Below are 23538 nucleotides of genomic sequence, written 5' to 3' on the forward strand. Positions count from 1 at the left end.
TTTGCACATGCAAATAGGGTGTGATCAGGCAAACTATGTGCTACTTGCACAGACCAATTTTGTGGACTTAGTTTATGTATTGGGAGCCTAAAGGGCTGTACGGTACTTTTGACTCCCTGCAGAAGATCTGGGATCATACCCCTGTGGGTGACACGCTCCGGGCAATGGAATAGGGGCACCACTCGGTATGTGGTGAATGGAGTCTGCCTCCACCTAGTTCTTCCTTTTGCACAGCAGGACTGAAAACTGAGGGACTGGTACTATGCCACGGCAAGATTAAGCAGGCGGGATGCTGAGGGCAAGAAGGCACTGAGGGCCTATAACAGACATTATTACAGTTAACAGGGTGTCTATAACCAGATATTGTCCTCTGCAGAGTGGAATGTGGAGAAGTGAAACAGGTGAGAAGGAGAAGAAATGTTATCACAGGTAAGAAGCACCACACACCACAATGTGCAACTGTATGGGTTGTCCAGTGACTAATCAGGCACTATTACAGCTCAAAAGATTCTCAAGAACAGGACAGTGAAAGCTTTACCAAGACATTCACTAACAGGGATAAGCTGCAAGAAGGAACTAAACTTTCAAATGCTCCGTTTGAAAAGGAATGCAAAGGGTTGAAAACTAGAGGGGGAGTCCTAAATAAACAATTCAGCCAGCCAGCAATCATGGCTAAAACCAGGCACTTACAATGAATCTGTCTCCAGCTGGAAGTCAGAGCGTCCTCAAGGGAAGTGACTGGTCCCATTCCAGGACATACAGAAATCACTGTCTCTTAGAGGTGAATTCCCTGGGAAGTATTTGGCCAAGGTAATGATTACAGCTCAGATAAACAGGTCTCAGCCTGAGTGACCCCGCTCGGGGGTGCTGCAAAAGTCACTTCTGAGAACAAGACAGGAGGTACCTGGGTGAGCAGATGTTCTTCACATGTCAGTGAAGGCAGCAGGCAGCTCGGCCAGTCAGCTAGGACTAGAAGGAATGGGAAAAAATGAGATCTTAGTACGACTTCGCAATACAGGTACTCAGTCCAGAGGAGAGCTGCGCTGATTCAGCTGAGCAGCTTTCAGCACCTGAGTTACCTCTTTCAGAGCATGTATTTCACTGTGTAGATGTGCCATTAATTAGCTACCTCCTGCGAGAAAAGTGAACAAACAGGCCCCCACCAGTGTATCAAGTTCTTTGGGTACACTGGAGTCAGCTTCTGTCTCAGGAAACAGAGGAAATCACTATGGGAAACTGTGCCGTTACGTCTGATTCGAAACAAGGCGGCAAGGGTTGAAAATCCCAAAGGGGAAGGTAGTTTGTCTGAAAGCGTTAATGAAAATTACAGTTAACGTACTGCAAGGAAAAGGAACAAAAGACTTGGAATAAGAAAAAAGTAAACCTTTTGGGAAGGTAATCTCAAGGATGAAGAATAACTGGAAAAGAATATATTAAAACCCAAGAGGCAAATTTTCTAAATGGGAAGGAAAAGTAGGAAGCACAGTAAGAAAAACATGTAGCAATAAGTCTGCAACAGGTCCTCTTTAAGAGCATGAAACTAAAAAAAGGAACAGCAACAAGGGCACATAACTGTAGCTGAATATAAATGCAGAGAATAAGAGCAGAGGAGTCAATTTAGAAAAGCAAATGGACTGAATGAGTTATGAACAGCAAAGAGACATCAAAGGCAAAAAGACTAAAAATATATCAGAAGTAAGAGGTAGACATAGATAAGTGTAGATTTATTAGGGAATGTGGAAGGAAAGCAACTAATAGCACACCAGGCTGAAATATTCGATCCCTTTTTTGCTTTTCCTCACAAAGGAAGATAATTATTGCCAGAAATGAATGCATTTAAATAAGCAGTTATGTGTATCACCCAGAACAGGAAAAAAACTTTTAGGAAATATTAGTAAGATACAGTTAAAAGAACAGGTCTACTCAGTGCAAAACTAGGGGTAGCAATTTCTGAACCAGGGGCGATTACCTGTGAGCACTGATGCAGGTCAGGGAAAGTTGCAAAGGATTGGAGAAGTACTGTGATTTACAGGGGAAAATTCAGCCCAAAGCAATTTTGGGCTACAACTGAGTAAAGAGATTCTACCCCATTCGTTAAGTACTTTTAGCATTTGTATCTCTAGTAAAGCATGTTTCAAACATACTTCTACAGAGTAATTGATCATTAGGCAGCATTCATACAGGAAAATAATATTGTAAGGAAAACAGTTTCATTTGACACAGACTGATCCCTACCACAGGATCAGTCTAAAGCAGCTCAGGATCATCTTTGGCTGAGTTCAGATACACCCAAACTAACGAAATTCACTTAGTTTAATCCACTGGCCTGACAGACTGACAAACTGACCAGAGCTGACCCAGATTAGTCTGGACTGATAGCGTATGTCTCTACTGCTAAATCATAATAACAATAATGATAACGATGATAATGATGATAATAATAATCATAAAATAACAATGGAAGGCCGGGGTAAATCCCTGGCTCTGAGGTCATGGCACAGGTTACCTCTCACCTTCACACTGTTTAAGGCTTGCACCTTTAACAGCAAATGTGTTTTGGTGAGAGACGGCTCGATATGCCCAAAAGAGCGTCAGGAAATAAGCTAGTAAATTGGCAGTGTGAGCAACTGGGAGTTCAGTGCACAGACTTGCTTCGTGGCTCTATTTATTCAGCCATAGAGAAGTCCTCACAATGAATGTCCCTTGGCTTTTTTCCTTCATTTCTTGGACTTTTCATTACTTCCTCTCACTTCTGAATTCTTTTGTTTCTTAAAACTACAGCTAATAATCTGACGTGGGGCCACCTGCCCTATTATAGCATACATGTCCTGCCATTTAATCCAAGACTACTCTTTCTAAATCTCAAGGTGAAGAAATCGCTTCTGTTTTCAATGGCTTCCAGTATCCCTATTTTATGAACTAACATATTGCCTAACCACATCAATGCTGGCTTTTACTCCTGCTTATCATGTTATATTGTCTTATTAACAGTTTAGCTTCTTTTTGCCTCTTCAAAGAGCTTTGTTCAGGTCTTTACAAATTGGTACTACAACCTAGTCAATATTATAACTTACAGCATCAGAAGTTTATTGTTTTAATGAAAAACAGTAATACGACATGTTGCATGTCAGGGAAGTAAGGGAAACCAGGAATAAACAGCCATGCCCAAGATCATGGGGCAAAGGCTGATTCGCACTGATCATCAAATACCCTGTGGCCCGATCCTCAGCTCTCGCTGTTTTTTACCCACAAGTTACACCAGTGTGACTGAAACTGCAGAGTCTGGTGACCCCAACATAAGATGCAAGAGTTCAGAATGCTTTATTTACTGCTTTCCTTTAGAAAGTAAAATTGAATCAGTTGTTTGTGAATCTCAAACTCATTAATAAACACAGAACAACTTTTTGTATGGTATTCTTTCTAGTAATAAATTTAAATCTTGTTGAAAATCAGCTAGGTCCAGTATTATCTTCTAATCACAGCTCTGATCAGTTACTCTGCCTTTCTGAAGATCTACCCTACTTCAATAGCTTCTTTCCGATTATATTGTTTTTGTTCCCTTTTTGCCAGTTATCACTCAAAAGTCTGAGGCAGCTGACAGGAATACGATGGAAGCCTCCAAAGCTATTGAAAAAGTCTTTTTTTACTGCATACATTACTGTGATTCTGAGCACCTGAATTTTTAACTTGTGGATTCTCCTATCTGTGTCTTACTAAAATTGTTAGTCAGGTGCTGGTGTCCCTGATAAGTGCATTTACCTCAGAACCAGACATGAAAAAATTGTCCTTGGCCTACTGAGAGGTGTGTCTAATTACTGATATCAAAAGCAAACAGATGGTACCAGCCAAAGACCTGTACCATCTGGTTACGTACCAAGGCAAAAGGGGTTTCGGATTTATAAACTAATGAAGGGTGTGACAGAGGAGAACTCGTAAGAGACCTGACAACTGTGGGTGAAAGCAATGAGGGATGAGGTCAGTGTAGCAAGCCCTGACTGTACTCCCAGACTGGACCTTGCTAGTGTTATACGCGCAGGTCTTGCCCGAGACTCTGGAGCTCCTGCATGAGCTGCTGGACAGACCATATCCTCAGCTGCAGTGATCTCCATGTGCTGCCACCATGGGGCATGTCCACAGGCTGAGCCTTGGGTGTCCTCACAGTTAAGCTGAAGTGGGTCTCTGAAGATATCTTTAACGACAAAGAAATAAATTTGGGTCCGTAGTTGTTTGGGATCTACTCGAAGTTAACAGGGCACCGAGTTTCTTTCTATTGCTGATAATCCCTTTTCACCTCTGCCACCACTGCTCTAAAGTTATTACCCAAGGTGCCAGAGAACAGTTTCAGTAATTAAATGGAGGAAGTGATCAAGGGCTTACTTGCTTCTAGTTGATTCTACTTAAGAATTCAGTCAAAGTGTTGTGTAAACAGCCCTTCTCCCAGCTCTAATTCCCTAACCCTTAAACAAGGAGAAAACCCTGCTGCAGGGAAAGCTGGCAGAATTGTAACTGACTCACAAAAACCTAATTCCTAAGAAAAGGAGGGGCACCTGCTTCTCCTTTATTTGAAGCTACTTCCCTAATTATACCAACCCACTTCCTCAGATACCCCGTGCAAACAGCAGGGGCTGTGCTTGGATTTGGGTGCACCTGTTTGCCTCCCCCAGGGGTGCAGGCCCTGCATGCAGTGGGGGGCCAAGCCCAACTGGAGAACGTCCCTGCTTGTCCCCGGCCCTGCGTGGAAGCCGCGGACCGCACCGCCAACTGCACTGGGCAACTAAGGGCAAAACCAGCCGCGCCACTAACGAGGTATGCTGAGCTTGGACGTGCTCCCGGGAGGGTGCAGGGGGAGCCGTCACTGAGCAACCGGGGCGAGGGCGGGTTTTCCCCAGAACCAGGGCCCTGCGCGGGGAACACCCGCCACCCACCGCCGCGGCCTCGCCCTGCCCGCCCGCTCCTCCTAACGGCCGCTCTGCGCCCCCAGAGGCGCCACGGCGCATGCGCGGCGCCTGCCGCGCCCCGCCCGCCCCGTGCCAGGCCGTACCCCGCGCGCCACCGGTGCAGCCACCCAGCCCCACGCCCCGCCGGAAGTGACGTGTAGAGGGCGGCTTCCGCGGGGCCGTAACGCGGAAGCGGGCGGCGGGGAGGCGGCGGCCGAGGGCAGGGCGGCCCTGCGGCGGGAGCGCCCCCCGGCGGCGGGGCTCGGCGGAGCGGCCCCCTCCCCTCGCCATGAACATCGACGTGGAGTTCCACATCCGCCACAACTACCCCTGGGGGCGGCTGCCGGCCAGCGTCAAGCAGGTACCGCCGCGGCGGAGGCTGCCCCGCAGGCTCCCTCCCGGCCCGCTGACGCGGGGAGCGCGGGGACCCCGCCGTCTGCCCTGGGGGGCGGCAGGCGGGCACCGGGGGGGCTCGGTGTGGGGCCCCTCTGCGGGAAGAGGGGGACATGGGGGCGTGTGGGGCCTCTCTGTGGGGAGAGGGTGTGTGGGGAGAGGGGGACACGGCGGCGTGTAGGGTTTCTCTGTGGGGAGAGGCTGTCTGAGGTTCCTCTGTGGGGAGGGGGTACATGGAGGCATGTAGGGTTTCTCTGCGGGGAGAGGGTGTGTGGGGCCCCTCTCTGGTCGGGAGGGTGTTAGGACATGTGGGGCCCCTCTGTGGGGAGTGGGGTGTATGGGGGCATGTGGGGTCGCTCTGTGGGGAGAGGGGGTGTGTGTGGGGCCACTGTGTGGGAGGAGGAGGTATAGGGGTGTGTTGGGCCTCTCTGTGGGAAGAAGGGGAGTAGGGGTGTGGAGGGGGGTCCCCTGTGGGAGAGGGGGGCATGGTGTGTGTGGGGGCCTCCCTGTGAGGAGGGAGGGGTTATAGGAGTGTGTGCGTGGGTCTCTCTGTGGGGAGAGGGGGGTGTGGGGTGAGTGTCAGGTCCCTCTGTGGGGAGGGAGGTATGGGGCGAGCGTCAGGTCTCTCTGTGGGATGCTCACACAGACATAGGACGAGTGGAGGCAGATCTCCCCCAAGCCGCCCCTGGACAGCGCAAGGTGAACCAGGACAGGTGTCATCCCAGAGCCTCACGCTGCTCTGGGGTTTGGCAGGCAGGGGCAGTGGCAGCGAGCGGCTTGTGGAAATGAAAACCTCATGAAATCTTGATTTGCCGGGTTTAATGGGCCTCTGATGGCCCGGGGCAGATACTGTGTCAAGTCTGAAGGGAGGTTCTCTTCTCATCTCCAGTCTTACGCTGCTTGAAAGCAGATACTGAAAAATAATTCCTGCTCTTGTACAGGAGAAAGGATGGAGAGGATGAATAGTGGCTCTAGATCCTGAATAATTGAATTCCTTGAGTTTGAGACTTCAGGAGCTAGTCTGTAAGAGGAACATGAATGGTGTTTTCTGTTTACCTGTCCAACTGAGTACCATACTGTTGTTCGAGAGATTCAGGGAAGAAATACTCTTGCGTTGAATTATTTTATTTAATGTAACTTCTGGAATACCCTTTTTTCTTAGTTTTAGAATATTCTTTATTTATTTATCTTTTCTTTTTTTTTTAATTTGGAGAAAATCCATGGAACCCTCTTTGGATATTTGATATTTGGATATTTATCTTTGAAATAAGACATCCAAAACCTCAACCAAAGTTTTCTTTTTTTCTTTTTTTTTTTTTTTCCTGCATGGTGGTCAAGTAACATAGTGCTCTTATGTCTTAGTCTTGTGACTTAAGATCACTTGACTGCCCACTTGTGTGAAGCTACAGTTGAATTATTCTTTTTTTTTGTGCAGTATAAGATTGTTAGATTCTCCAGCTGTGCTACAGTTGAAACTTCATGTCATTCACAATTCTATGTTTATGCTACATGAATTTGGGCCAGTTCTTCACAGCTGCGAGACACTGCAAATGCTGAATGCTTTGTATAATCCTTGATGCTTTGTATCATTAAAAATAAGGTTTACAACCTTTGATTTGAAGACCAGATGATCTCTTTTTGATCAAAATGGTACTAGAAAAAAAAGACTTAAAGATTGTTTTTTAAATCCACATATTGTGTGGATGGACCTGTTTAACTAAAGATACTTTTGACCTTTTACACAGACTCTGAAGTTATTATCAATGCAATGAATTGGGGACCTCACTAAGTGATGACAAGCGTCCACATATGTTTCCTCATAAGATACTTTGCAGTGGTTTAACTGAAAGGAATTCTATGCATGTCAGCTAAAAGGCTTTCGTGTTTTCAAGGGTCTTGGAAACTCTCAGAGGGAATATGAAAGGCAGGTTGTGCTCTACAGCATCCGCAATCAGTTACGATACCGAAGTAACTTAGGTGAGTGAAAAAGCTTCTAATTGCTACCTGATTCTTTGTGAAGAAAAATGTTTTCATCAAGAAAAATCTCAACATTGAGTACATTTAGCAGCTTCTCTAAGAAAGTACATTTTAGGATTACTGAGTTGGAAGATGGAACTGAATTCCTACTCTAGTCATTGCTGAGTTTCTAGTAGTAAAGCTGCCCCATTCAAAAAAGTTAGGACCCATTAACAGAGGACTTGACTAATAAAACAAAGCATGTCATTAGATGAGATGCAGATGGACACCCTGGCTTGTATGAGTTATGGGCTATGACTTGTTTGTAGAGTTCCCATTTACTTTGCACTGACTGCATCCATTCCTCTTTCCACAGTAGATAATAGTTCCACTAATTAAAAGATAATTTTCCAGTGCCTGCATGAGATTTGTCTCAGTGGGTCACTCCATGATAACCTGTGAAATAAACCTGCTCTGTCCTAGTGTGATCCTTGAAGGGTCTGAGTACTTCTATCATATATAGAAATCCCTGGATGCTGAATGCCCTGCACCATTCCTTTATTTTGTTTTTAGTTTTCTGTCAATTGCCATTGTACTGTTTTTAATCCTCTTTTGCTGCTGTGTTTTAAAAATACTTTTTTTACTCAAATTTGATAGAACAGTCTAACTTTTTTCCTCCTCTTCTCCTGTAGTTAAGCATGTCAAGAAAGATGAGCGCAAATATTATGAGGATCTGTTAAAATACAGTCGAGATCATCTCATGCTATACCCTTATCATTTGTCTGACATCATGGTAAAAGGTCTGAGAGTAACACCGTTTTCATATTATACAGGCATAATGGAGGTGAGTACAAAACTACAGTGAGATAAGTTGTATTCTCTGCTAGGAATGTCGGTGATGGCTCTGTGACGCGTACTAGGCAGTCATGTGATTTGTTTGCTTTTGGGTAGAGTCTGATAATGAGCCAGAGTAAAGAAGTTCTGGAGAATTACTTGTACCTTCATTCACTTCCCTTCCCCCCTCCCCCCCCCCCCCCCTTCCCTCATAAACCTTTCCAGAACCAGAGTTTGTCATAGAGAGCTGGGTGGGAATCACTCTTTCTCTTTTGGCATGCTGAGATTTGTGATTCTTCACTTCACACTCTTGTACAAGAAATATCTTGTTCTGTTTGGTTAATAAAGCAAATTTTCATTTTTAGAAAACACCACGTTTGAACTGTTTTTTTAATTCTTTTTCAAAAAGAACATTTAATAATATTAGAAGCTTTTTCAAAAGCTTGAAGCAGATCCTTTCTATGAGAATTAAGTTAGTTCTGTCTTCTGTCAGTGTTCTGGCAACCTTCTTCCATTTTCATTGGGTGTCATAACTTTTTTATTTTCTGTGTATAATGACTGCAGACAGTATTATGTAGAATAAACTAACAACCAGTTTGTGTTATTACTATTAGCTGTTTCTTGTGCTGTTTCTTCTTGTTTGAAGACATACAGAATTTCATCTTTGTATTCTGTCAGTCAGCATTTTTCTTCTCAAAACTTGTTATACCCAAGTATCATTTTTGTGTATATAACTTCCTGTGTAGTGATTACTCAAGTAATTGGCAAGCTTGATAGAGTTAACTGACTTTAATAGATTTCTATTTTTATTTCAAATTAAAAAAAAAATGCACCTAGGCTCAACTTTTAATGTCGGCTTACATGAGATGGACCTCCTTCTCTGAAATAATCGCTTTCTTGTTTTAATTAAGTTTTCTTGTCTCTTAAGGATATAATGAACAGTGAAAAAAGCTATGATTCATTACCCAACTTTACTGCTGCTGATTGTAAGTATTATCTGGTTGCATTACTGCTTTCAATGAGTTGAAAATATGGAGCTTCTGAAATTGGATTTGTAGGGCATCTGTGTTTGCTTGAAGATAAATGTATGAATGAAGGCATGGAACTATTTAAATAGTGCCTTAAGGAGAGCGTGCTCTCCATGCAGACCTCTGTCCGTATGGTTGGCATTGGAATTAGAATAATTTGAGTGCAAATAGATATAGTAGAAAACCTTGTGCAACTTCTGTCCTTGCTTGTATTGCATTCCTGCTTGTTTGGACTTCTGGACAGAAAGTTTTACTGGCCTTTGTGCATCAGCAGGCTGAGCTGCTGAGCCTTTCCTAGTGCACTTTTGGTATGTATTGGGCAGAAAGCTTTGGGAAGACACTGGAAGGCTGTCGGCATTCCTGTGAATTACCATCAGTATAGAATGAAGAATGATATACCAGCCCTGAGAGAAAAGAGAATTCAGTGTCCTATAACACTTCTGGCTGTGCCAGATGTTTTATCCTGCTTTCTGTTAGACTGGTGTGGGAATAAGAGGGGGAGATTAGGGGATGATGCCTGAGATGAGAGCAGAAAATCAATCCTCCAGCAAAAGTGAAGCCTCTTCCATTGAACAAGATGAAGGAGAACAGACTGAGAGTGATACGCTACTGAGAGGCCTTACAGAGGAAAGCTCAGACTGCTGCCATGGGGAGGGTGTTAATCAAACCTGAAACTGAGATGTTGTTAATAATTAAATGCTTCATTCTTCACCTTTGGTATGATTTTATGTAGTTCTCCTTTAGAATGATGTGTAGTCAGATGAGGAATAGTCTGCAATTTTGAGATGTTAATAATTAAATGCTTCATTCTTCACCTTTGGTATGATTTTATGTAGTTCTCCTTTAAGAATGATGTGTAGTCAGGTGAGGAATAGTCTGCAATTTTTGAAAACAGTCTCAAAAAAGGGTAGCTTCAACTAACTTTAATTCACCTCTCTGTCATGTTTCCGTTGGGAAAACAGCTAAGGAAAGACTTTTCCTCAGCACTATGTAGCTTATTGGAAATCTGATGTTACTTGGGAGTATGAAGAGCAGAAAGTCTTTCCCTTCCCCCAAAGCACTTCTGTTATTTTAGCACCAGCTGCAGGTTGGTGACAGTTATAGTTAACTTAAACATCTTTGTTATCATTTTATATTAAAAACTAGTGTCAAACAAGAAGGCTGGTCTAAAAATAGTTTTCCAGTATCTTTTCATAATTCCTCACTGGTTGAAATCTAGAGATTATGGAATTAAATTCTGATTCATTTTAACTCAGCTAGAGTGTAATCATCTGTCTTAGAGGTTTATGTGGCCTTTTGTGCTCTAATTTTTAGTTTGCAGAGTTCTAATCTAACATGTAGTGAGAATTCTGCTGGGGGAAGGGAGATATCTAGCAGCAAAAACCTGGTACAGCCTTAGTCCTGTTAAATTGAATCAGAGTAATTGCCTGTTGATGTGAGGGTGAAAGGGGAAGGAGTTGGATTATTCCATGCTGCCCTGTGACTTGAGAGAGATGGGATGTGTGTGGCTTTGCTTGTTTTTTAAACCCGTACAGAATAAACAAATGGAGGATAGAGAACCATGTGTATCTGGAAATAGAATCCATCAGTTAGAACTGTATTTAGCTCTTTAGATATCCCTTTATTTGGGGAGGAAAGAATAGTTGAAAGTAGTATTTTAGAAGTAGGTCTGAGTCTTTCAAGACTGTTTTATGCATCTTCAGCTTAAACTGTAAGAGAAATAAAAACTTGCTTATTTTTCAGGTCTGAGACTTCTTGGTATAGGAAGAAATCAGTATATAGATCTAATGAACCAATGTAGGTCTTCAAAAGTAAGTTTGTCTTTAATTTCCCCTCCCCCCATACTTACTGCTTACACATACCTTATTTGATGGGAAATGAAGAATGGAAAAATTTCATGGGTCTTATTGATTGAATAGTATGGCTAACTGAATGTAACATAGTGTATTGCTAACTAATTTTTTTTCTGAACTTAATAGAGAGATTTTTAACTTTAAATCAAAATATAGCAAAGAAGGAATTACTCAGCTCTACATCTGTTTTACTTATATTTTCAGAACCCTGTTTGAGCTAGGGCACCAAAGGTAACTAATGTCTTCCGGCCACTATAAGCATGGAATAATGCTATTGGTTCTGGAAGAATTATTCCATGTTTCTGTGGGTGCAGTTGAGAACAGATTTAATTCTTGGACAATCCTCCAAGTAGCTGTAAATTTTCATGGTATGTATGTCATTCTCTAAGACAGCATTGATGAGTCTGAACAGGCATCCTTGCATGTGAACACGTGCACCTGTGAAAACATAGTAATTACTGTTGATATCACTAGGCCCTTCAGTTTGAAAGAGCTCCTTCCTTTCTTCAGAAAACTTCTAAGTGCAGTTTCAGTAGGTTCACACTGCTCCTTTAAACAAAAGTGTATTTTCCAAAATATTGAGAGACTGAAGTTGATAGAGCAAACCATGGCTATAGAATGGAAAGGAGAAAGTTAGGTGTATAAACAACAACCTCTATCTTTTCTTTCTTGAATTGAGATTCATTGCACTTTCACAGCACCATGCTAATGTGCTGTGGTCTAATGCTAATGCGAATGTGGTCTACTTCCTGTCTTTGGTCAGTGGTTTTTAAGACCATTGAATTTTTGCTTTTAAAATGCTCTATTTGTATACCTCATTTGCTGTGCTGTCTTGCATTTTCACAGCAGAAAGTGTCATAAATAGTTTAAATTTGGGATTGATCCTAGTGTGTTTGAATAGTGTGGTTTTAATAAGTGAACACCTGATACGGATTTATGTAAGCATTTAACAATATCATATGTAAATAACTCTTTTCATCCTCTTTTTATCTGATTTGAGGGAGGGGAGAACACATTTGTTTCTGAAGAAGTATGTACTTTTACTAACTGGCACGGTTAATATCTTTATGCAGGTTCAGTCTGTGAATATAATGTGTTAAAATGTACCTAACCATCAGCTTGTATAAAATAAAAGGCAATGGTAACATCGCTTTGTACATGTGAAATGCTACTTATTACTATCTCAAATGGACTGTACCACTGCAGAAATTTTTCAGAAGGAAAACTGCTCGTGATCTGTTACCTGTGAAACCTGTGGAGATTGCTGTAGAAGCTTGGTGGGTTGTGCAGTCTAGCTACATCACAGAGGATGACATCAAGGTACTTTAATATATTTTAAATCTTTAATTTTGTTTGAATACTGAGAATCTCTGAAAATAGAGACTTCCCTTTTTGTGTTCTAAGCAAAGACCATATTACAGATTTATAATTTTTTTAATAGAAATATAATTTCCATTAGCTCCAATCTCTATATTGTTTTCTTTGGCATATTCTGCCGTCTTCCTCCTTTGTGCTTCTTGGGTTACATACCATCAGGTAGTGCTGAGATTACTAACAAACAACCAATCTGAGAGCAAGTGACAATGTTTTCTTAAATTTCATGTTTAAGCTGCCACAACTCAGTTCTGAATGAATCTTCACCTTCATTATAATTATGAATGCTAGTGGACTTTTTTGATATGTATTTTCTTCGTTTCTCCTGCTCATGTCTCCTTACTTTTCATTGTTTGTACATGAAAATCTTTTGTGCTGACTTACAAGGTTACTAAATATTTCATCTGCATTCTAGTTCCCTTCTCCCAGCTTCTTCCTACAAAAAAATTGCCAAACTCTACACATTGAAGGTCAGCTAATCATTTGACATACAGGGAAGGAATTAAACACAGAGTATAAGCTTTTTGTTTAGATTGAAACATATTTAAAGGCATGGTGGAATTTTTTGTTTGGCTACTATTGGGAATATCTTGGATGCTGATTATTTCTAGTCATATATTCTGACACCTCTTCAACTCAAAATAGTTAACCTGAAGCAAGTTATTCTGAAACTAGAATTGACCTCTTTCTAAAATGCTTCCAGTTGTGTAGTTGAACACTCAGTTCAGAAGTTTTAAAGAACAAACATATATTTTACTGTGGACTTTACTTGCTAAATGACTGAAATTCATCCAATTAAATATTGTTCCTTGAGCATGCATAACTCTGGGCAAGGGCAAGAGTAAAAGTTTCAGATCTTAACAAGGACTCCAGTGAACTCTTCCTCAGTGCAAACATTTTGATTAAGAATGGCATTACTTCTTATATTCTGATATTAATTATGACCAATTTGAAACTGATTTTTTAATTGTGGTATTATTTCAGATGCATAGACTGATTTCTGCAACAAACTAACATAAGTTCTTTTACCTAGATTTGTACTACATCTGAGAAATCTGCTATTGATAAGATAATTGATTCAGGTCCTCAGCTTGCTGGTTCGCTAGACTTCAATGTAGTTCACAGTAAGTGTTTAATCGATGTGGCTTTTCTGTTTGTAGATCTTGCTCAGTAAATTTTGAGACTAGTGTCTGAAAGCTAGTAATAAAAGGGATGTGGACAGCTGAAGCGTAAGAGGATGTGGAGGAAAATATTCAAGAGCTTGTACAAACTGCACTGTGAGTCTTGTAAATGGTTTAATAGTAAGGCTTTGGCAACTGTTGCTCTGTTGTTTAAAATGATTCAACAAATTCCTTCCATAGAACATGATAGTAAAGATTGTGTAGGGGGTAGAGGGGAAGGATGAGAAACTAAAAAAAGAAAATGTCAGCATTAGTAATCCTAGATGCTAAAACTTCACTGTTCATTCTTCAAAGAAGAGGAGGTTTTGAAATTTAGTACCGTTTGAATACCACCTTAAATGGGATTTCAACCTGAGAGACTGTCTTCTTTCTCAAAGGTCTGCAACAGTTGCTGAAAAATTGTGTGCATGTGTGTCTCCTTCTTTTAGTATAAGAAGTGCTAGATATAGAAACATCCTCTTGGTTAAGAGAGTACAGATTCATTGATGACCTCTCTTCCTTGAGAACTCTGCTTGTAAGTGTTTGGTTTACTACAGGCAATCAGATCTGTGCACTGTACTTTTCTTAGGAAATTTGGGTGGAATTCTACTGCCTGCTAATGAAACAGAACAAAACCTGTACGAGAAAGTGAGGTAGGCACTTGAGTGGATCTGAAACAGTGCAGGGTTTAAGAAAATTTGAATTCAGAAAACACTTAGTGGTCATCTTTATACATGGCCTGATGCTGCTTATGTTGGAGAGGCTTACAACTTAGCGGGAAAATAGGTTTAGAAGAATCTGTCCCTATTCGTGAGTGGAATAAGTATGTCTAGCCAATTAATGTAATAGACTGTTAGGTAGGATTTTAAGGGAGAAGAGGGCTGGCTGGTCCAAACTCTGATGGCATTTAAAGTACAGTAAGTAAGAGTGTATCAGCTGTGAGAGCTGAATCTCAGCTCTGAAGGAGACACTGAAGCACCCTTAGCAGGGCGATGTTTGTAATGTCACATTGATCCATTAAAGCAGGTCTGTTGATACACATAGATTTGTGTGTCTGAGTATGTGTCACCACTTGTGCTCAACAACTGTAGCAGCATGAATTCAGGTTGATTGTTGGTGTACTGCAGACATCTTGTTTGAGCACTGGCTGGAGGGGTTGTAATTTTACTGTGGTTTATAGCTGTGCCATGGGCTAAGTGTGTGTGTGTGTGTGTGTGTGTGTGTGTGTGTGTGTGTGTGAAACCTCCTGATAATTCGACTTCAGGAGTTTAATAACATTTCACCTGAGGATTGTTGGTGGCCTTCCTCCCTGCTATACTGAATATGATGTAGATGGACTGATGTTGGTAACATCGAAGAAGCAACTGAAAATAAATTGGGCCAATTGTATACTGCGTGATCTAGCTTTATGCTTTATTATTAGAGTACCCCTGTTACAGAACACTAAGATAACTATGCTGAAATGTTCTGCTCTTCCTTAAAAATTTCTCTTTGGATTATCTACTCTGCAGAGCTAAGATGAGATGCTGAGTGCTCAAATTAGTCTCATATGGGACTAAAGTGACATTTTAAATCTACCATATTATTGCCTTTATTGTGTGCATGCCTCTCTGTATCTGGTGCACCTTTGCTGATGCCTTGTGCTGAAGTGCTCCAGAATTTATTTTTGTAGCTGGCTGAAACACTTTCCATGAAGGACGTGTGTGCGTAGGATGTGTGAGGCCCATCAGAACTCACATGATTTAGTTCTTACCCTCGCTACGAAGTGTGCAGGTTCCAGCCTGAGTTAGGGTAGGGCTGAAGTGTGGCCAGCATCCTCAGCTGACAAACTTAGTTCAGGCTAAAAACACTTTCAAACTAATCAAATTCTTCTTGACAGTACAGTGATGTTGGTGAAAGCCAAGTTAACTTTCAGGCAGAGACATACTCGTCTTTCTGTCAAATGCAGCTGCTTCAGTCTCTGATTGTTTTTCTGTGCCCTTTTCTATTTGGTCTCTATTGTCCTAGAAGTAGATGTAGAGCTCCAAGTGTATTGCACCAGGCGGCAAGTGAAGAGCTCTGTTTTAGGTTGGCATATGTTTAATATTAAATGTGGCTTGTTGATCCATGCATTGCAAAGTAATATTCTACTGTGGAGGCTATTAAGTTGTTGTTTTAAATTTTGTATTGACTGATGGGAAAGTAGACTTGTATCATTAGTACCCTGGATAATGCTTTATGTAAAATGGTGTGCTTTTATTTGTGAAGGCTTATATAACAAAGGATTTATTTACCTGGATGTACCAATATCTGATGACAGCTGTATAGCAGGTAAGTAAATAATTTAATGTGTAATACCTGTCTCTTCTTATATTAATTTCATTTATCCTATAATTGTCTGTCTTGGAAGCTGCTTGTCTGTGTGCATGAGTTTGCTTAAACAAATCATTGAGCTACGAGAATTTTTCCCAATCAAATGTTTTTCCAGTGTATTAAAACATTATGGTGTATAGGATTTATTTCAATTTGAAATCTCATATTTTGTTATTTCATATACATAATTACATAAAGGAGATACTCTTAAAGATTTATGGCATGATTTAATAAGTACCCTGCCATATGTCTGTAATGAAAAGGAAGGATAGTATGAAGAAATGTAATTGGCTTGTCAAAAGGGCATGGGTTTTGACTCCTCTCTTCTAGAGAGATACAACTTTTTTTTTCTTCTTTTTTAATAGATATCAGTTCCATCCTTCGTGGTCTTGTCACCCCAATTATAGTAATGTGCTGGGTACACAGGAGCTTAAACTAGCACAGCATATGGCTGCCCTCTCAACAACTCATTATGCTCTACTAGGTCTCAGGGGTTTCGGAATTCAGTGTAATCTGCAAAGACCTAAATGATTTGGAACCTGGCCATGCAGAAGTACCTGCCTTTGCTGTAGCAGAGATCAGTTAAGCAAAAGTCCTCTAAATACAAGAGAGTTACTGCTTAGATATTAACTTTGAGATTCTCAGCTCTGGAGTTCTTCCTTCTTTTTCAGTCAGAAATGAGATTTACTCTCCATTCATATTACAAAGCCAGCCTTTTCCCTAGAAATTTTTGAGCCAGGTGACTGAATTATCTATAGCGAATGAGCTGGAGTCTGCAAGACTATGATGCAAGATAGAGTGGCTTTAGTTTTTACTTTTCTCAAGGTGATGGGGGAATTTTAAATGTAAATACTGTATAAACTACCTTTTAGGCTTTTATTTTTTGAAACTCTGGGAAAACCTCAGAATTACAGGCATCATGAAAACGAAATAGTGTAAGTTTATTTTTCTGTTCTTAAGCAGATTAAAAAAAGAAAGTGACCAAATTTTAACCTTGCAAGTAATTATTTTCAGTGCCACCACTTGAAGGTTTTGTGATGAACAGAGTGCAAGGTGATTACTTTGAAACTCTCCTCTACAAGATATTTGTTTCAATAGATGAGCACACTAATGTGGCAGAGGTGAGTAAAACTTAGCTTGTGTCAGGGAGACAGAAAAACCTGAAAGGGCTCAAAGCACACTGGTGAAATGCTTATGGAAGAGATATGGATAAATACCAAGTGACTTTGTCATTAGGTTTGGAAGATTTGAGATCCAAATTGTTTCTTTAATCTTGGATGTAACTTATCGTTCTGCAGACCAAATGTGTACCAAGTGTATAATCAGTGAAGCAGCTCCATCAGCAGAAGTGAATTTTTACAGGGTTATACATGTAGACTATTTTATTCCAATTAAAATTGGAGTAGAGTCTATTTTCTCTCTGTTCTAAGCAGATTGGTTCTGTTTTGCTAATGTGATTTAAAAAAAAAAAAAAAGAATTCTTCTCTGACATTGAAAACATGCAGAGAGCTGGCTTAAAGCAGGAAAATAATTTTTACACAAGTATTTATAACTTTAATATTAAAAATATGTTTTTATAGGGTCCAGTTCTCAAAACTATGTGCATTAGTTTCTGAAAAATATCTGTTAAACAGCTGGGATTTGTTTTCCTCTTTGCCTGTCTTCTGATATAAGTAATTATCCCAGAAGTTGCGCAGTGGAACACAACCTCATGTTTCTTTTGCATGCTTTGAAGTAGAACAATTAGGAGATTTCATCCTTCCCCCCCCCATTACTCTTGGTGAAGACAGAACTGCTCCTCCTAGTACTGGTTGTTTTTAAAAACAACACCCCTTCTCCCCACACCTCTAAAAACCCACAAGTGATAGTTACTTTGGATTGCTTTTTCTGGATTGTTGATTCTTTGCTTTTGCTTTTTAGCTTGCAAATGTTCTGGAGATTGACTTATCTTTAGTAAAGGTATGTATGTATAATACATCTGTTACTCGATGTGAAAAGGTCAGTCTTGTAACCTGGCTTCAAAGATGGGTTTTATGTTGTAGTTCCTTATTATATTTATGTGTGTTTCTTCAGAATGCTGTGTCCATGTATTGTCGGTTAGGCTTTGCACATAAAAAAGGCCAAGTAATAAACCTGGATAATCTTCATCCATCGTGGAAGAATGTTCCTTCAGTAAACAGACTGAAGTAAGTGTCTCCATTTCTGCACAAAGCTTCTTTTTGATTAAAGAGAAAACTAGAACCTAGATATGATTATAGAGCTGTTGGTTGCTTTCTTTTGACTTCTGCAGTAAGTAATCTCATTTGGCTTTCTAATATCTGTAATGAGAAGAATAATTGATTACCTCTGTAACCTGAGGATAAGGAGTAGTAAATTACCCTTGTAAGTTCAATGTACTACTTTTATTGCGGTTACTTAGTGTTGGCTTTTTGACCTTTAAATACACTCTTGAAGTAGACAAGTGTGCATTTGCTTTCATGTCCCGGGGCCAGAAACTACAGCTACTCTGGTAGTACAGAGACAATGTCTCTTGGTGCTGCTGTCAGTGAATATGCACATGATGTTTGCTTACTGTGAGGTAGCATTGTAGTTCTGTCACTGACAGCCTGAAAAAAAGTACATTGTGTTTGTATGTGTGTATGTATGTGCATACACTTATACATCTATATACATATTTGTATGTATGTATAAAATCCTGGGGATGTGATGTTAATCCTAGTCAGCAATGGGCTCTCTGAGCTGGAGAGCCGGGTTGTATTACTTTGTTTAGTCAATTTTTACTGGTCCATTTAAAACAACCACTATGCCTGAGCTTTCTTTAATGTTAACTTGGACTCTCGGGCCAAAGCAAATTAGATTTTTCCATTGGATTTTTCTTGAAAGGTGATGGTTTGATCTTCAGATCTCTTGTTCAAAACCCAGTGTTTTCAAAACTTGGAACAAGCTTTTCCCCTAAAGCTAAGGCAGGACTCTGAGGGCATCAAGCTGGACTGGTCTAGGGCTTGGAAGCATTGAAAGAGATGTACCAGGCATGCCTGTGCATGGAGTGCTAGCACTGGAAGGCAGAGCTACTTCTCCAGTGCTACAGTGACCAATAGACGTGGATTTTGATTCACATTAATAGGAGTACTTTGGATCCTCAAAAGATGCTGCTTTCATGGGACAGTGGGGAAAACAGAAGTCCTATACAGGAAGCTGGATCATCAGCCACAGATACAGATACCAACAGTCAAGATGATCCAGGTTAGCACTAACAGTGAACTTAATGCATTAGGATCAGTTATTTACAGAGGACCATAAGCTGTAAAGGGGTCTAGAAAGAGGTGAAACACATAGATTGTGTTGATCCTTTTTTGCATGGTATGAAGTGGGGCAGATGGGGTCTACTGCTTGGTTGAAGAACCAAGAAATCTTCGGAAAGAAGCTATTTAGGTAATCTGTATTATGGATATTAATAAACACAGTTATCAACTTCAAAAATAAAATTTGAATTAATCAATACTTTAGTAGTAACAAGGAAATTCTGTTGTAATCTGACATCACTTAAGGGTTTTTGGGTTTTGGCTTGTAATATATTTATGACTTAAACTTGATGATTTTCTATTTAAATAAAACACAATCTTTTTTTTGTTATTGTTCTTCATTAGCTGACACAGCCAGCGTGAGCAGCCTGAATCTGTGTAGCGGGCACACAAAGCGTATTGCCTTCCTGTTTGATTCCACTCTCACTGCCTTTTTAATGATGGGAAATCTTTCACCAGTATGTCAAAATTGTTCTATCTATTATGCCAAGAACAAATATATAGAAGGTGTAAAATACTTTAACTTCAGTATAGTACAGCTTTGTTTATTTTAGAAACACTTATAATAATTGTTTAGAGAATAAGGAACACTTTTGCTTAATAAAAATCTTTGTTTGCCCATGCATTCTCTTCTCTTAGAGAATTAAGACAGTTTTGTTTTGTTGTTTCAGAACTTGAAAAGTCATGCAGTCACCATGTTTGAAGTTGGGAAACTGTCAGATGAGTCTCTTGACAGTTTCTTAGTGGAGCTGGAAAAGGTAATCTGTTATGTGCATGGCCAAATGTTTTTTCAGCACTTGTATAAAGGGAGAAAACCTTCCCCCCCGCAATATTTTCCTTTTGTATGACTGCTTTAGGAGCCTCTTTTAGCAATACAACAATAGGAGCACAAACCTGACCATACTGAATCCAAGTAGTTCAGTTAAAATTTTGCTTATTCCTGGCGTTTATGCCTGCAGCGGCTGTCAGGGATGCACTATGCATGTATGTGAATGTGGCGTGTCTGGTGAGCAAAGTGAGTTTGAGAACTGCATTTGTCAAAGTCTGTGTATATGCATACCTGCATTAGGACTTGCTAAATGGAAATTGCTTTCTTTTTGGTAAGATGTTAATATTTCTGAAGAAGTGCGTGTGGTTTTTTTTGTAGAAGATACTGACCATTATTAGCTGGAATGTTTAACCTAGCCTCTTTTTAAGATAATTCTACTGTTTTTCTTAAATTATGTAGTAGGACGGTGCTGTTAATTACAGTATCCTTTTTCTACCAGCCATGATGACTGAACATTTAAAGGCTGGTATCCTACCTAAAGATTGAGCGATTGTTCTAATTTTTAGATGCTGTCTTTGTGTACTTTTGACTGTTTGACTTAGCTGTGGCTAAGAGTCACTGTTCGCTTAATAGTTGCTGTAAATCATCCTTGCCTATAAGCTGCAGAGCAGTTGTGCAATTACAGAGCTTTAAAATGTGGATTTGATAGTTTTTCTGTTTGTGTAATTGATGCTTATATAAACAATGTGCCACTTGTATACATTTATTTTGCTTCTTGCTTAGGTTCAAAGCACAGGTGAAGGGGAAGCACAGCGGTACTTTGATCATGCACTTACACTGAGAAACACGATACTGTTTTTGCGGCATAATAAAGACCTAGGGGCACAAGCTGTACAACCTGATCAACCAAATAATGGTACTGTGAACACTTTTTCATCAGGAAATCCTTCTAAGCTTGTTTACTTATCTGCCATGGACTCTTAGCTTTCTGATCAAGCTGCTATTTCAGAAGGCAATCAGTACCTTACTCAGTTAAAAAATTTTGCAGCCAAAACATCACATTTCATCATCCTTTGAGCCTGCAGTATTGTTTTTGTATGTTGAATGACAGATCCAGTTGCACAGGCATGGACTTATGTCTGGAGCAACAGGTTAAAGTTAGCAAAGGCAAGACAAACTGAACTTGAGGAAGGGATTGTTTTCAAATCATCCAGTTCCAAAGACTATAGTAAAGGAGTCACCATTTATTCAGGCAGAGTTATTTCTTCAGAGAAATGTTTTCCAAGTCATGAAAGGGAGTATATTCTTCTAATATAGGTAGATATTTTTAAGGTTTTTGCCTATCTGGTTTCCTCAGTCTGTCTGTGTGTACTTGTTTCCTGGGATCAGTTAGCAAGTGGTAGTTTTGTGCCAGAAAAGCCTGTATGACTGGGATTGCTAAAATTGAGGTGAATTTGAATAAATCTGTAAATTTAAGACTTATTTGTGGGAAATACTGCATTCATGGCTCAGCAGGGGAGAATGGAAAATCTGAAGTAATAATTTGGGTTGTATGCTTCATCTCAACTGATGATTTAAGAATCTTGCATTCTTAACATAGGGTTTCCCTTGGATCTCTTACGATGTGAGAGTTTGCTCGGCTTGGATCCAGCTACCTGCAGTAGAGTTCTCAACAAAAATTATACTCTGCTGGTTTCTATGGCACCACTCACCAATGAAATTCGACCTATTAGCAGCTGTACACCCCAGGTGAAAAAATACTGGGGAAAAACCCCAGACTCTAATACTATCATACTTTCTTAGTAGCTTTGTTTTAGAAAAGTCTGATGGGATGCCCCTTTTAAGAAGATTTAATTATTAGCATGCAGAACAGTGTTGCCGTTCATCTGAAAAATAAGTCTTTAGTGAATTAAAATGTGAATGCTTATTACATTCAGTTTATTTAATCTATTAACGATATATCTGCTCAATGACAGATATTCTGTGCTTGAATTCATATTCTTAGAACTACCTAACTTACTATCATCTTCCTGTAGAGAGTCTTCCAATACTGGACTAAGTACCTAGGATATCATCTCTATTTAGCAGAGTAAATTAATACAGTTAAACCCCTGTGCTGCAAAACTAGCTTTATATATTTTTTTAAAATGGTTGATTCTTAAATTACATCTGTACATTTAAAAGTTGCAGTTTCAGGCTCTTTCCAATTTCTTGGATAATCTCTCTTCAGCATATTGGACCTGCAATACCAGAAGTCAGTTCAGTTTGGTTCAAACTGTATATTTACCATATAACTGGACAAGGACCACCCTCTCTCTTGCTCTCTAAAGGAACACGTCTTCGAAAACTCCCAGAAATTTTTCAGGTATTGTATGCATGAATGCCTTCTCCCTCCCTTTTCCAAATGTTTCAGAAGTACACTGTACACTAAAGCATTCAGGGAGAACAATTGAAGTCAGAAGTACCATTTACTGTTTTACTGGTATGCCTTTCTTAGAAGCAAGTTTATGCAGAATCTTGTTTTGCTTTCTTTTAGGCTCTTGAACAAAGAATGCTACTTCTATCTCATTTCTTGTCACATTGCAACTTCAGAGTATTTGGTACTGCTCCTTTCAATTTTAATGTAAAATGTGGTACTGCAGTTACTGTGAATATAGTTTGTAAGTCCTCCCTCGCCTACCCCCCAAGTGGGGGGTAGATGTAGAAAACCTGTAGCAAAAGATACAGAAGCATAGTATATGATGCTCTTCCTAGAACTGTATAGGAAAGGACGCCCTCACTTCCTGCTGGAACAACAACTTTGCTTGGTTTGGAGGATGGCCAAGCTGATCACTCCTGGTTTGCCCACTGTCAGAATCTGAGAGGGAGACTTTGAAGTTCTAGGCTGTAATTTTCCCTGCAGTTTAAATGACATAAGAATTTAATAAAGACTGCACTAGATTAGACAAAAGGTCTTCCTAGCCCAGTAGCCTGTCTCTAGCAGTGGCTGTAAGTAGATGCCTAGGAATAAAAAGCACGATATATAATATTTAGTCTTACGATTTTTTCCAGCCTCTCTATTTTCTGATCAGAGAACTTCCTGAACTGTGTGTGATGTATGTTTAGAGGCTGTCACTGGAATTCTTATCTGTGCACTGTTCAGTGGCTCAGCCTCCTTCCCCCCAGCCTTGAATCCATCTGACTTGACAGCATCCCTACAGGTCTTTGGCAAGGAGTTCCACAAGATGGTATAGACTTGTCCAACTCATGCCTGAAAGATCTCCTCCTGTTCTGTCCCTTTGAGATGCTAATAGTGCCAAATATGCCACAAAGGAGTACCATTAGCTCTTCTGTATCCTAGCCAAACCTAGGTAGAAGTGGCAGTGGATACTTCTAAACTCGTCTGAACTAAAAATCATAATATCTATTGGCTTTGATTTGAAAGCCTGCCAAGTTCTCAGCAGAGACTTAGCAGGCCATGGGTCTCATTGATCGTGACAGAGTTCATAAAGTAATTTAGTCTGAATTTATAATTGGAGGCAGGTCTCTACTGTTTTCATCCCTTCATTCTGAGTAGATGCTTGAAAAGCTAAACACGAGC

The 23538-nt window shown here is 40.2% G+C and overlaps 1 protein-coding gene across 3 annotated transcripts in view; it reads left to right on the forward strand.

The window, feature by feature from the left end:
* Window positions 1-5114: 5114 nt before the first annotated feature.
* Window positions 5115-23538, forward strand: part of FAM91A1 (family with sequence similarity 91 member A1) — a 29718-nt gene continuing 11294 nt past the window's right edge. Inside the window, exons 1-17 of one of the 3 annotated variants that reach the window (XR_010388052.1) lie at window positions 5115-5298; window positions 7223-7307; window positions 7979-8130; window positions 9049-9106; window positions 10892-10959; window positions 12208-12321; window positions 13409-13499; window positions 15783-15845; window positions 16902-17008; window positions 17808-17846; window positions 17961-18073; window positions 19012-19130; window positions 19535-19647; window positions 19861-19947; window positions 20742-20874; window positions 21559-21707; window positions 22189-22323. Coding sequence is in view for 2 of the 3 variants with exons in the window: in XM_026110095.2 (XP_025965880.1) it covers window positions 5227-5298; window positions 7223-7307; window positions 7979-8130; window positions 9049-9106; window positions 10892-10959; window positions 12208-12321; window positions 13409-13499; window positions 15783-15845; window positions 16902-17008; window positions 17808-17846; window positions 17961-18073; window positions 19012-19130; window positions 19535-19647; window positions 19861-19947; window positions 20742-20874; window positions 21559-21707; window positions 22189-22323 (1698 nt within the window). In the remaining variant the exon portion in view is untranslated. Of the gene's footprint in view, window positions 5299-6203; window positions 6354-7222; window positions 7308-7978; window positions 8131-9048; window positions 9107-10891; window positions 10960-12207; window positions 12322-13408; window positions 13500-15782; window positions 15846-16901; window positions 17009-17807; window positions 17847-17960; window positions 18074-19011; window positions 19131-19534; window positions 19648-19860; window positions 19948-20741; window positions 20875-21558; window positions 21708-22188; window positions 22324-23538 lie in introns of those variants that run through there. The other 2 variants (XM_026110095.2, XM_026110096.2) reach the window with 2 other exon arrangements.

Source organism: Dromaius novaehollandiae, chromosome 2 (assembly GCF_036370855.1).
Source record: "Dromaius novaehollandiae isolate bDroNov1 chromosome 2, bDroNov1.hap1, whole genome shotgun sequence".
Classification (NCBI taxonomy): Eukaryota; Metazoa; Chordata; class Aves; order Casuariiformes; family Dromaiidae; genus Dromaius; species Dromaius novaehollandiae.